A 13,233-nucleotide genomic window follows, 5' to 3' on the forward strand; every position below is an offset into this window, starting at 1 on the left:
AAAAATGCTAGCATAAACTGACGCAATTGCTAAATTCTTGTATTTTTTTTTCCAATTTTGCCCACTTTAGAGAAAAAATAAAAATGATATATACTGACAAATGCCACTAAAACAAAGCCCTATCTGTCCTTTATAAAGAGTGTAAAATTCAAAGATGAACTTTATTCACCTGCAGAGTTATAGTCATCTAAAGAAGCGCATAGCAAAATTGTGAAGTTTGCTCTGGACATTTAGCTGTAAAGCAGCCTAGTCCTTAACCGGTTAATATATGTGCAGTTCTGCAGAATACGTTAGAGTGTGTTATATAAACAAAAGAAATAGAAAGTAGAATAGAATAATGATGCATTGAATTGGTTGCAAAAATGTTTTGCTTACTTGGATTTCACATTCCACAACTGAAGACTTCCCTGCTGACTTCCCATCAGAATTTTATTCAAGTACGTGCTTGGATGCATTATTGCAGAAATTGCAAAACTGCTTTTGTCAAAATTCAGCTGTAAATATTCCTCTGTGGGAAAAAGAAGATATAACATCTTTATAAAATATAATGTGCAAAGTATACACACTTTGCCATTTAAATCTTTATTGACCAGCCTAATCCGGCACTTAAAGGGAGTGTCACCAAAGTGTCCATATTATACTAGTAACAGGGAATTGTAGAGGAGACTAAGCGGTTTCTACAGTTGATTTTCAATTTTTGCTCAATGCCTCCTTGGTAGAGAAATCAGTTTCATTCACTTTATGCTAATATACATTTAGGTGCAACCCCCCCGTTCACCACTGCTCCTAAATGCTCTTATGTCGCTCACCAGTTCAACCTCCCTCCCTTCTTATATTGATTGACAGGGACCAGGCAGCGTAATCGATGCGTTCATGCCTGGCCCATACGGACTGTAACGCGCGCGCGCCCCTGCTCTTTACTCGGTGCATGCGCAGTAGTGCCTTTAAAGACAAAGCAGTTTTTTACAATTTTTCATGGTCTCATTCCAAGAGTCCGTATTTTTGTACTTTTCCATTGACATAGCCCTATGAGTTCTTTGCGAGATGAGTTGTAGTATTTATTTATACTACTTTGGGGTACATATGACTTTTAGATCACTTTTTCAAGTTTTTTAAAAGGCAGGATGAGCAAAAAAAAAAACAAAAAAAAACAAAACAGTAGTTCTGCCATTATTTAGTTATTGTTTACGATGCTGACCGGGACAAAGAATGTGATGATTTTTGTAGCTCGGGTTGTTAAAGGGAATCTGTCCCCAGCGTAAACATGGTGATCGATTCTAGAAGACTTAGAGAAACAAGAAGTCATTACGCCACAGGTATAATGAAAAATTAGCAAATTTTATTAGGGACATACAATACAAAATACAAACATATAAAATTCAAAGAAGGATCCGAATAAAAGAAGGAACGCAGTGTAAGGGCTTCAAGAGAAAATGAAAGTTAGGGTATGGAGCCCACCACAACAAAAGTTCTCTGGCACAAGTTCGCTATCAAATATATATAAATATATATGGTATGGTCTGGATGGTATAGTACATAACTATGGGTTAGTAATAATGGCAAAATATACATAGGGAGGAAAGTCACTCTGAAGCCATATGTATCCAAAATAGCTGTAGTATAAAGAATTAATTACCATAGTTGGTTGTACATGTAAGTATAGACAAAAAGCCAAAAGTATCGTAATAGGGCTTAAGTTGCCAGGAAAAGACCATCAAATGTCCATTGCCTGTATAGATCAAAAAGAATCTACACAGGGCATGAGAAGTGAATGAAGGGAGGCTTACCCATAGAAATGACTGTTGTAAAACGCCCCAGTAACATGTCTGCCTCCAGATATATTCCATCAACTCTTTTGAGTACTTTGGTGGTGTCTAACATATGATGGTAGGCACTCGACTAAAGGTTTCAAATAAAAGTCGATAAACTTGCACACTGGTTCACAGAGACCACCAATCCCTGACACTATCGGATGGCCAGGGGGATCCCTGATGTTTTTATGAATTTTGGGGAGAAGGTAAAAAGTGGGAATTTTAGGGAATTCCACCACTAGACCGTCCAATATTTTTTTAGGGATGATTCCTTTTTCAAAGGCGCTATTCAAAATTTTTATTAGGTCCAAAGTAAAAGTACCTATAGGATTATAGCTCAATTTGCAATATGACTCTTTGATCGGCAATTGACGGAAGACTTCTTTCTCATATTGTTTGGCTGGCCAGACCACAATGTTTTTACAACATATACACAATTTTCCGTTGTGGGAATTAACATCATATCAATATAATCTCCATACTTCCAATTATATCTACCTCGCAAATATAGAACACAGCTTTATACTGACCTAAACATCTCTTCTTGTCCTGGGGTTGCGCATGCTGCGAGTGAACCTGGGAGCCTCGCCCTGGTTCTCCGATAAATCTCTACACTCGCACTGTGTCTGCCTGGTCTCCATGGACACGCGTCCTCGGGGGCACGCAGGCGCACTGCGGGTGTGACGACGGAGGACAGGGATCTCGCGGCTCAAGTCAGGTTCCCGCGCATGCGCCGTTGGACCAGGAACCGGAGGATAGACACCGGAGTCCTACACTCCATAATTAATTTAGTTGTATTTAAAGCATGACATGGACAGCATCTAAAACACTACCCCCTGAGGAAGCCAGATTGGCGAAACGCGCGTCGGGGCGCAACCTTTTCAGGCTGCAGTGTGGGGCGTTTTACAACAGTCATTTCTATGGGTAAGCCTCCCTTCATTCACTTCTCATGCCCTGTGTAGATTCTTTTTGATCTATACAGGCAATGGACATTTGATGGTCTTTTCCTGGCAACTTAAGCCCTATTACGATACTTTTGGCTTTTTGTCTATACTTACATGTACAACCAACTATGGTAATTAATTCTTTATACTACAGCTATTTTGGATACATATGGCTTCAGAGTGACTTTCCTCCCTATGTATATTTTGCCATTATTACTAACCCATAGTTATGTACTATACCATCCAGACCATACCATATGCGATCTATATTTGATAGCGAACTTGTGCCAGAGAACTTTTGTTGTGGTGGGCTCCATACCCTAACTTTCATTTTCTCTTGAAGCCCTTACACTGCGTTCCTTCTTTTATTCGGATCCTTCTTTGAATTTTATATGTTTGTATTTTGTATTGTATGTCCCTAATAAAATGTGCTCATTTTTCATTATACCTGTGGCGTAATGACTTCTTGTTTCTCTAAGTCTTCTATTGTGTAATGAAGTCTGCTATATTACTTATACATAACTGAGGCACTTGGACATTTGTCAATGGTGCCTAACCCCTTACTGAACCTGGTGAGTCTTTGTACTTAAATGGTGATCGATTCTATTTAAGGACACTGCAAAACCAATTAGGTGTATTTTTTTTCCCTAAAATAACGTTCTTTTTAATTTTGTTTTTTAGGTAAAGGCTTTTATAGGTTTCCGTTCATGGCAGACCTGGAGGCTATTGTTATGCCTCCAGCTGCCGTGGCAATCCATTGGAACCCTGCTATTGCATCATTAGACCGCTGAGCACCCGCTCCTCACAGAACGGGACACCTGGGCAGGGCATAGACTGGGCATTTGTAAAAAGCGTATTGGCAGTCACTAAGGCATTAATTGGCTGCTAGTACAAGCCTGATGTAAAAACATTACACATAATATTAGGCTCTGTTCACACTTGTGACATAATTACAATTTATACTGAAAAATATAACGCATAGCTGGATCACACAATGGACCTTACTATTTTACAATGGGGTCCATCACGGCTCCCATCAAATCTGCTGGCAGTGTGTACATAGCCTCCATTTTGTGACATTATGGCGATAAATAATTGCTCAAGTCAGAATATATATATCTTTCCTTACCTTGTGATTGGACATCCCAAATAATGACAGTATTGTTAGTATCAGCAGATATTACATGGTCGCCAAAAGGCAGCACCAGATGAATTTCTGCATCATGACCTTTGTATGTGTGGACAACCTGAAAAAACAATCATGAACATGTGAAAAAAGTTTACGTAAGAAAAAGGCCCTGTTACCCTATACAACATCACCCATTCAGGGTGCCCTCTACAAAACGATAGATTTACATGTTAGAGATAAAGGAATATTTTCTTGAAATTTAGAATACAACTCTCTCCAACATAGGCTTATTTAAAGTGTAACCACCATCTAAAATAGTTTTCCCACAAATCAAAAGTGAAAGCGGCGATAAGAAACTTTGTAATATATCGAGTTACAGAAAAAAATGACTTTCTACACCTATAGCAGCCTCCTCTCCCCCACTGATCACTCTCAATTCACTGGTAAAATACGTATTCAGTGAGGCAATGGTGAAGGCAGATTCTCAGCTCACTGAGGGATCAAGCTGTCTGCTGCCCATAGCCTGTCTGTGGAGAGGGACGGGGTGAGGGTTATTATGTGTACTACCGCATTAGATGGAGCTTGACATGATATTTTTTTATTGGTTTATGTATGTATTCAGTCAGAAAAAAAATGAACTATTTGCTTCAATATGTAAGTGGAAACATTAGGAGAAACGGTATGGCTCCATAGATTTCTACGGGTGCGCTATTATGGCTCCATACAAATAGGCACTTGTACAGAGCCATAATACGGCGCTTCGCACTTACTGCAGACAAGGAGAAACCAGAGTAGAATATAAAACTTCCTCCTTAAATATTACTGGCTGCTTTATAAATGTAGAGCAGGTAGAGAGAACAATTCTGTCAATGGGGAACCACAACAAAGAAACAGGAGATATTCTACAAACCTCTTTATTCCTAGCAAATGCTTTAAGGAGATTTCCATAAGAGGCAAACACCAGCATCCGGTCCGCAGCAAGACAACTAATATTTTCTGGAAGTGCATTGCCTGAAAGTGGGTAACCAAATTACATTATTGGAATGATGACAGAATGCAAAAAGGCTTAAAAAAGTTAAAATTAAGTTTTAAGTAAAGGAACATATAACCTCAATATTTCAGTGTCAGAAAGCTTATGGTATGAAACTGAAAATATACATATATATGCTTGAGAAAGGCCCGTGTGGGCTGAAACGTTGCACTGACGTATGGGTAAATAAACCTTTTTTTCACTAAATTGTAACCTGTGCCTATTCGTTTGGAAAAACATAAAATATATATATATATATACATACACACACATGCCACTTAAGCCCATGTCTACACGCCCATAACTTTGCGTTATCACCAGAACTGAAGAGAGAAAAAAAAATCTCTACGTAATCTCGATGCCAATAAAAATACAAGTCATGAAGTCGCCAATTGCCCTGCTCAGACACAGGAGGCGATTAGATTTAACGGTTTATGGTTAACGGTTTCCCTGTAGTAGGGAAAAGAAGACCCGGAGAGTACATATTCTCTCTCATTGTTAAGCGGGTGAGAACATGAAGAAAAATTCCTCCTACATGCACGAGTGTAACTGGCTGTTTCTTCCGGATGCCACTTGCATCCCCCACTCCCAACCCTCCCTTAAAGAGACAAAACCTTTTTATCCTGCTCCCTGACTTAAAACGTGTGCTATGCCATGCAAATATTCTGGGCTTTATTAGGATATCAAGATCTAAGCTCTAGTGCGTATATTCTGGCCGCAGCAAGCGTTCAAAGTCATGGCATATTACATACAACCTTGACAGTGAAAGGGTCTCTGGTTGGGAATACTCCTTCACAGATGGTCTTTCTAGGTAATCCTAATACTAATGGGGATCAGAATTCCTGTGGTGTTCTAGAGTTCTAAGCAGAGGTGGTCGCCTTCTGTTATAGACATACATACATACATACACGCACGCACGCACGCACGCACATTATACAGCAGACAAATGACAGACGACTCTTACATATAGTAGGCAAGAGGAGATTAGTCTAGTGCCTCTGGTGCATATCCCTAAGCCTTACACATAAAGATATCTCTATTTATAAAGAAGGATCAGTAAACGTACAGTATCACAGCAGTAAAACAAATGAGTTGGAAAAAATAGTGACAAATATTTAACCTGATCTTTATAGCTTTTTTAAAACTCTAAAATCAATCAATCTATATACTTACTAACAGCAACTTGACCAAGCTTGTTCACCTATATATAAAAAAAAAGGGGGTTAATGTTTTGCCTTGAATGTTTTTATGTTATATTAAAGGGGCTGTACATTTTTTAAGCTACTTCCACCATTGTCTGGTACATACTTTTGTAGGGAATAAAGAGGTTATGGGAAAGTGTTGCTGGATTTCTTATGACGCTACATATCTGGTCAGGATGTATCCAAGGAAGGCCAGGTTGTATACTTCAATAAGTAAGGAAGTATCCAACATCATACACTCTTCATGGCAGGCATTACCATATCCATAGGACAAACTGGCAGCTGGGAGAACATGGACCATTGATGCCAGACCAAAGCAGAAGGAGATGGCTAATGTTTCTCATACATAGACTTCACTTTAAGAGGCGCTAAGAAATTCTCTACATTTTTTGCCTTTAAAATATAGGTTTATTTTTTACAATTATATTATTGGAAATGCTCCAAGTAGCTGCAGGGACGAACATTATCTACTGGAAGACCGTCAAACTCCTTGTACAATCAGTAGACGGTAGTCTACAGTGCGTGAATAAGGGCCTGTTCACATCAGCGTTGGCTTTCCGTCAAAGAGGCTCTGTCACCACATTATTAGTGTCCTATCTCCTACATAAGGAGATCCGCGCTATAATGTAGGCGACAGCAGTGCTTTTTATTTAAAAAAACGATCTGTTTTCACCACTTTATTAGCGATTTTATATTTATGCTAATTAGTTTCTTAATACCCAAGTGGGCGTGTTTTTACTTTCGACCAAGTGGGCGTTGTAGAGGAGTGTATGACGCTGACCAATCAGTGACCAATCAGCGTCATGCACTTCTCTCCATTCATTTAGGCAGCGCATAGGGATCCTGTTAGATCACTATGTGCTGTCTTATACTAACACATTAACGATACTGAAGTGTTTAGACAGTGAATAGACATTCCACGGGATGTCTATTCACAAACCCTGCACTTCGTTACTGTTTCTGTGGTAGATACAGCAGAGCAAAGCGTAATCTCGCTGTATCCTGTCATTTACTGTAATCTCGCGAGGTAAATGACAGGTTACAACGAGATCACGCTTGCTCTGCTGTAACTACCACAGAAACAGTAACGAAGTGTCGGGATTGTGAATAGATATCCCGTGGAAAGTCTATTCACAGTCTAAACACTTCAGTATCGTTAATGTGTTAGTATAAGACAGCACATAAGGATCCCTATGCGCTGCGTAAATGAATGGAGAGGCGTGCATGACGCTGATTGGTCAGCGTCATACACTCCTCTGTACAACGCCCACTTGGTCTAAAGTAAAAACACGCCCACTTGGGCATTAAGACACACATTAGCATAAATCTAAAATCGCTAATAAAGTGGTGAAAATAGATTGTTTTTTTTAAAAAAAAGCACTACTGTCACCTACATTATAGCGCCGATCTCCTTATGTAGGAGATAGGGCACTTATAATGTGGTGACAGAGCCTCCTTAAGGGGTTCCGTTGGAAGTTTCCGACGGGTGAACCCCGCAACGGAAAGTCAAACAAACCACAGCTTCCGTTTCAGTCACCATTGATCTCAATGGTGACGGAAACAATAGCAGAGTCGACTGCGCTATTGATTCAGTCGGAAAAATGGAAACCTGACGGAATGGTGACGAACAGAAACCATTAGCAATGTTTCCATCACCATTGATACCAATAGTGACGGAAACGGAAGCTGTGGTTTCCGTTTGACTTTCCGTTGCGGGGTTCACCCGACAGAAACCTCCGACGGAACCCCGGAACGGAAAGCGAACTGTGATGTGAACAGGCCCTAAGATAGAGGCAACAAAGCGGATAAGATCGCCAAATGTGACAATGAACACCAATAAGATACAAATTCAGATAAATGACCATATTTAAAGGGGTTCATTAAACATCCACAAGTAGCACAGGTGCGCCCTCACTCTCCCAGATGCTGCGATCATCGCTGATCAGAAGGAATACTGACCTGCTGCTTGTACTGTCAGCTAATGGAACACATGGAGAACATGTGGCTACGACACGGCTTATAGACAACCTGTCACAAGTCTATGCAGGCGTTGTGAAACTTCAACTCATGCAATCAATGATGAGCTCAGGCACCGGCAATGCCCACAGTACATCATACTCACATTATACGTCAGGAAACTCTTTCCCACTGCGGTGACCAAGTAAAACTCCTTGTGCTTCTTGTGATAACGCACTACGTGAGGTATGTGGTTACTGTACATGCCCACGGACCTGTACCCGGTGAATAAAACGCTTCCCCGCCCTCCTTTTTCTGTCGCCATGTCTTGACAGAGCAGCGACTCGGCTACACCGTTACAACCACGTGTGGACAGGCTGAAAGCTCCACAACACAGAACCGCACTAGAACTTCCGGGTGAGAGTGGCACACTCTAACACTTCCGCCCCGCAGTTCCCCTGCACTTGTGTTCCAGGATGTGCTAGTTCCTAGGAGATATCTGTGTCACACGTGGTTTCCGCATTAATTTGGGCATATTGAAGCAATATGAGGTGGTAGTAGCTGAGATCACAGTAGTTCGTGGCCCCGGTATTAGTTATTGATTCATCTTATTTATGCAGCTACAGAACAAGGGCTGTAGTTTTCTTGTATGCGCTTCCATAAAACAGGACATGATTAGAAGTGTGGATGATTGTCAGGTAATAAAAAACGATATATAGTACATATTGTCCATGTAGGACTGGAAGTGCAGAGACTATGTTGGTCTAAGAGCCACATTGCATGATGTTGGATTCCATTATTAGGAAAGACTGCAATAACATTTTGCCATAATGCATATTGTCGTGGAAGTCAACGGCTCAAAATATATTAGACTGAAATTTAGACCCAGACACTCACACCAGGAACTTTATCCAGCATCCTAATCAGGATATTTCATACCGATTTATATCGAGAGGAGAAAAAAACACACAGACGCTGCTGGTATGCTCAAAATACTCCTCTGGGGGTTTATTGCCAAACTCAATTATAACAATATCATTCAGAAGGGGTGTAGGATTGAAGTTAACCAATCAGAGGCAATGTGACAATATTTCTTAATCAGCCAATTACAGACACACAATACATTCCAGATACATTATTATTATAATTCTTCACACATCAGGTTTGCAGGTGACTTATCTCTCTTGGCAAGAATATTCCTGTAAGATGGTGGAGGCATTCCCGCATGCATATTTGCCACCCTCCCATCTCACTCCCTGTCCCTTCTCTCCAAGCCTCGCATGAGAACCAAGGTCAAAGATAACTAACTTTAATAACATACAAAATCAACATTAGTATACTTGTCTTAACCCGTTAGTGACCAGCCCATCGTGTTTCTACGTCGGTCACTAACGGGCCTTATTCCGATGCCATAGACTTTTTACGTCGCGGCATCGGAGTAAGTAAACAGAGCAGGGAGCTGTCAAATCTCCCTGCTCTCAGCTGCCAGAGGCAGCTGAGGGCTGGGAGCGTCCCTGCTCTGCCGTGTGAGATCGATATTAGTATCGATCTCACACGTTTAACCCCTCAGATGCGGTGCTCAATAGCGAGCACCGCATCTGAGTGGTTTTGGAGAGAGGGAGGGAGCTCCCTCTCTCCCCCACCGACACCCGGCGATACGATCGCCGAGTGTCTGTGTCTCAAATGGCAGCCGGGGGTCTAATAAAGGCCCCCAGATTCGCCTGGAGTGAATGCCTGCTAGATCATGCCTCTGGCATGACCTAGCAGATGCCTGTCCGTTTTAAACGGACAGACAGTAATACACTGCAATACAAAAGTATTGCAGTGTATTATAATAGCGATCGGAGAATCGCATATTATAGTCCCCTAGTGGGACTAGTAACAAAGTGAAAAAAAAGTTTAATAAAGTTAATTTTAAAAAAAATGTGAAAAAAAATGAAAAACTCAGCTTTTCCCCTTACAAAATGCTTTACTATTAAAAAAACAAAATAAAGTTAAAAAGTTACACATATTTGGTATCGCCGCGTCCGTAACGACCCCGACTATAAATCTATTACATTATTTAACCCGCACGGTGAACGTAAAAAAATGAATAAAAAACTATGGAAAAATTGCTGTTTTCTGTGAATACTGACTTTAAAAAAATGTGATAAAAAGTGATCAAAAAGTCGCATCTACTACAAAATGGTACCAATAAAAACTACAAGTCGTCCCACAAAAAAAAAGCCCTCATACAACCGCATCGGCGAAAAAATAAAAACGTTACGGCTCTTCAAATATGGAGACACAAAAACAAATAATTTTGAAAAAAAAGCGTTTTTACTGTGTAAAAGTAGTAAAACATACAAAATCTATACAAATTTGGTATCGTTGCAATCGTAACAACCCGCTGAATAAAGTTATTGTGTTATTTATACCACACGGTAAACGGCGTAGATTTAGGACGAAAAAAGAGTGGCGCAATTTATGCTTTTTTTTCTATTCCCCCCCCAAAAAAAAGTTAATAAAAGTTAATCAATAAATAATATGTACCTAAAAATGGTGCTATTAAAAAATACAACTTGTCCCGCAAAAAACAAGACCTTGCACAGGTATGTCGACGAAAAAATAAAAACGTTATAGCTCTTGGAATGCGACGATTGAAAAACGTAAAAAATAGCTTGGTCATTAAGGTCCAAAATAGGCTGGTCATTAAGGGGTTAAAGGAACAATGACTTTCTTATTCACTACAAAAGAACCAAGATAGGAACTCCATACAAGATGGCCGCTGCACGAAATTAAATAATTTAAACATTATTTTAATCACTTTCACATCGTGTAAAGAATACAAAATGGAAAATACATATCTTAGTAATTCGGCATCCTGCTTTGATAATTCATAATGTAATTTAATATAGAGAATATAAGCAAATAAACCATCCTTCACAAACCCCCCTTTTTCTCATATTAAATTACAGAAATTATTATTATGATTATAAACCTCAAACAATATATCAATAGGACCACAACTAATAATATAATGCCATCAGCAATCTCAGGTTTGGGTATAGGGTCCCACCAGTGCATTGACAAGTACTGTACATCGTCATCCTCTTCTGCCTTCTGATCTTCACTGACTGTCTCCCTTAGGGTAACCCACACAATTATGATGTCAAACAGTACGGTGGTGTCCAGTGGGGGATTTATTATTACCCTCCTCCTGGTCACTTATTAAAACACTTGGATACTGCTAACGGGTTCACTCAGGTTTTTGGTCTTTGCTTTACTTTGACCTTTGCTGATGTCATCAGGACTTGGCTTGGTCCTTCTCATCTGTCAGACATGCCGTCTCTTTTAGTATACATCACCGCGCTGTACTGTGAGCCTGGGGTGAGATCCCACGTAGACGGAGTAGTGGAGTTTTATTGTGACTACCACAAACCCTCCGCATCTGTCTTCTTCCTCCGGTAAGTTGCTGGTCTGCGCGGCTGCTTAGAATTGTGACACTGCCGTCAGTTCATGACAAACATGTTGTACTGGCTCAGGCTGTGCCTGCCGCATCTCAGTGATAGGTTCATCATGTTAAAGTCTTTTAGTTCATATTTACTGGCACTTGCTGGGGACCCCAAACCCTTGTCAATTGTTTAAATAAATGCTAATACAATAATAATGTCAGGCCTTTAGTGACCAGCCTATTTTAGACCTTAAAGAGGCTCTGTCACCAGATTATCAAATCCCTATCTCCTATTGAATGTGATGGGCGCTGCAATGTAGATAACAGCAAAGTTTTGTTTTTTTTGAAAAACGATAATTTTTGCCCAAGTTATGACCAATTTTATATTTATGCAAATTCGATTTTCAAATGGACAACTGGGCGTGTATTGTGTTCTTACCAACTGGGTGTGTATTGTGTTTTTACCAACTTCAAATTCAACTGTACGCCTGGAGCTGTGGTGTCTTCTCTCTTCCGATGCCAAGGTTGAAGGACCTGTGTGTGAAGTCATCATTCCCAGCCAGCTTCTTTCACTGCAGACACAGCGTGACGTCACCCACAGGTCCTTCAACCATGGCGTCGGAAGAGAGAAGACACCACAGCTCCAGGCGTACAGTTGAATTTGCAGCAGCATCACCATGTGCAGGTAAGCATAGTAAACTCCCTAGAGACGAGCATATTAACCTTTTGGACGCCTTTCAGCCGATGTATCTTCTTTGTCCGACGACAAGGTTGAAGGACCTGTGGGTGACGTCACGCTGTGTGTCTTTAGTGAAAGAAGCTGGGTGGGAACGATGAGAAGTGTATGAAGCTGATTTGTCAGCGTCATACACTTCTATTCACAACGCCCAGTTGGTAAAAGCACAATACACGCCCAGTTGGTAAGAACACAATACACGCCCAGTTGGAAATACGAGAAAACACGCCCAGTTGTCCATTTGAAAAGCTCATTTGCATAAATATAAAATTGCTCATAACTTGGGCAAAAATGATAGTTTTTAAAAAAACAACAACTTTGCTGTTATCTACATTGCAGCACCCATCACATTCAATAGGAGATAGGGATTTGAAAATCTGGTGACAGAGCCTCTTTAATAACCAAGCCATTTTTTACGTTTTTCCATCGTCCCATTCCAAGAGTTAGAACTTTTTTATTTTTGCGTCGACATACACTACCGTTCAAAAGTTTAGGGTCACTTAGAAATTTCCTTATTTTTGAAAGAAAAGCACAGTTTTTTCAATGAAGATAACATAAAATTAATCAGAAATACACTCTATACATTGTTAATGTGGTAAATGACTATTCTAGCTGCAAACGTCTGGTTTTTAATGCAATATCTACATAGGTGTATAGAGGCCCATTTCCAGCAACCATCACTCCAGTGTTCTAATGGTACATTGTGTTTGCTAACTGTGTTAGAAGGCTAATGGATGATTAGAAAACACTTGAAAACCCTTGTGCAATTATGTTAGCACCGCTGTAAACAGTTTTGCTGTTTAGAGGAGCTATAAAACCGACCTTCCTTTGAGCTAGTTGAGAATCTGAAGCATTACATTTGTAGGTTCGATTAAACTCTCCAAATGGCTAGAACAAGAGAGCTTTCATATGAAACTCGACAGTCTATTCTTGTTCTTAGAAATGAAGGCTATTCCATGCGAGAAATTGCCAAGAAACTGAAGATTTCCTAC

The 13,233-nt window shown here is 40.2% G+C and overlaps 1 protein-coding gene across 1 annotated transcript in view; it reads right to left on the reverse strand.

The window, feature by feature from the left end:
- Nucleotides 1–8,491, reverse strand: part of WDR36 (WD repeat domain 36) — a 49,248-nt gene extending 40,757 nt beyond the window's left edge. The window contains exons 1-5 of the mRNA XM_075836735.1: nucleotides 8,239–8,491; nucleotides 6,088–6,115; nucleotides 4,795–4,895; nucleotides 3,885–4,002; nucleotides 376–508 (exon numbers count right to left, since the gene is read on the reverse strand). Coding sequence (XP_075692850.1) covers nucleotides 376–508; nucleotides 3,885–4,002; nucleotides 4,795–4,895; nucleotides 6,088–6,115; nucleotides 8,239–8,397 — 539 coding nt within the window. The 5' untranslated portion in view covers nucleotides 8,398–8,491. The remainder of the gene's footprint in view (nucleotides 1–375; nucleotides 509–3,884; nucleotides 4,003–4,794; nucleotides 4,896–6,087; nucleotides 6,116–8,238) is intronic.
- Nucleotides 8,492–13,233: the final 4,742 nt, after the last annotated feature.

This window comes from Rhinoderma darwinii, chromosome 1 (genome assembly GCF_050947455.1).
Source record: "Rhinoderma darwinii isolate aRhiDar2 chromosome 1, aRhiDar2.hap1, whole genome shotgun sequence".
In the NCBI taxonomy this organism is placed as follows: Eukaryota; Metazoa; Chordata; class Amphibia; order Anura; family Rhinodermatidae; genus Rhinoderma; species Rhinoderma darwinii.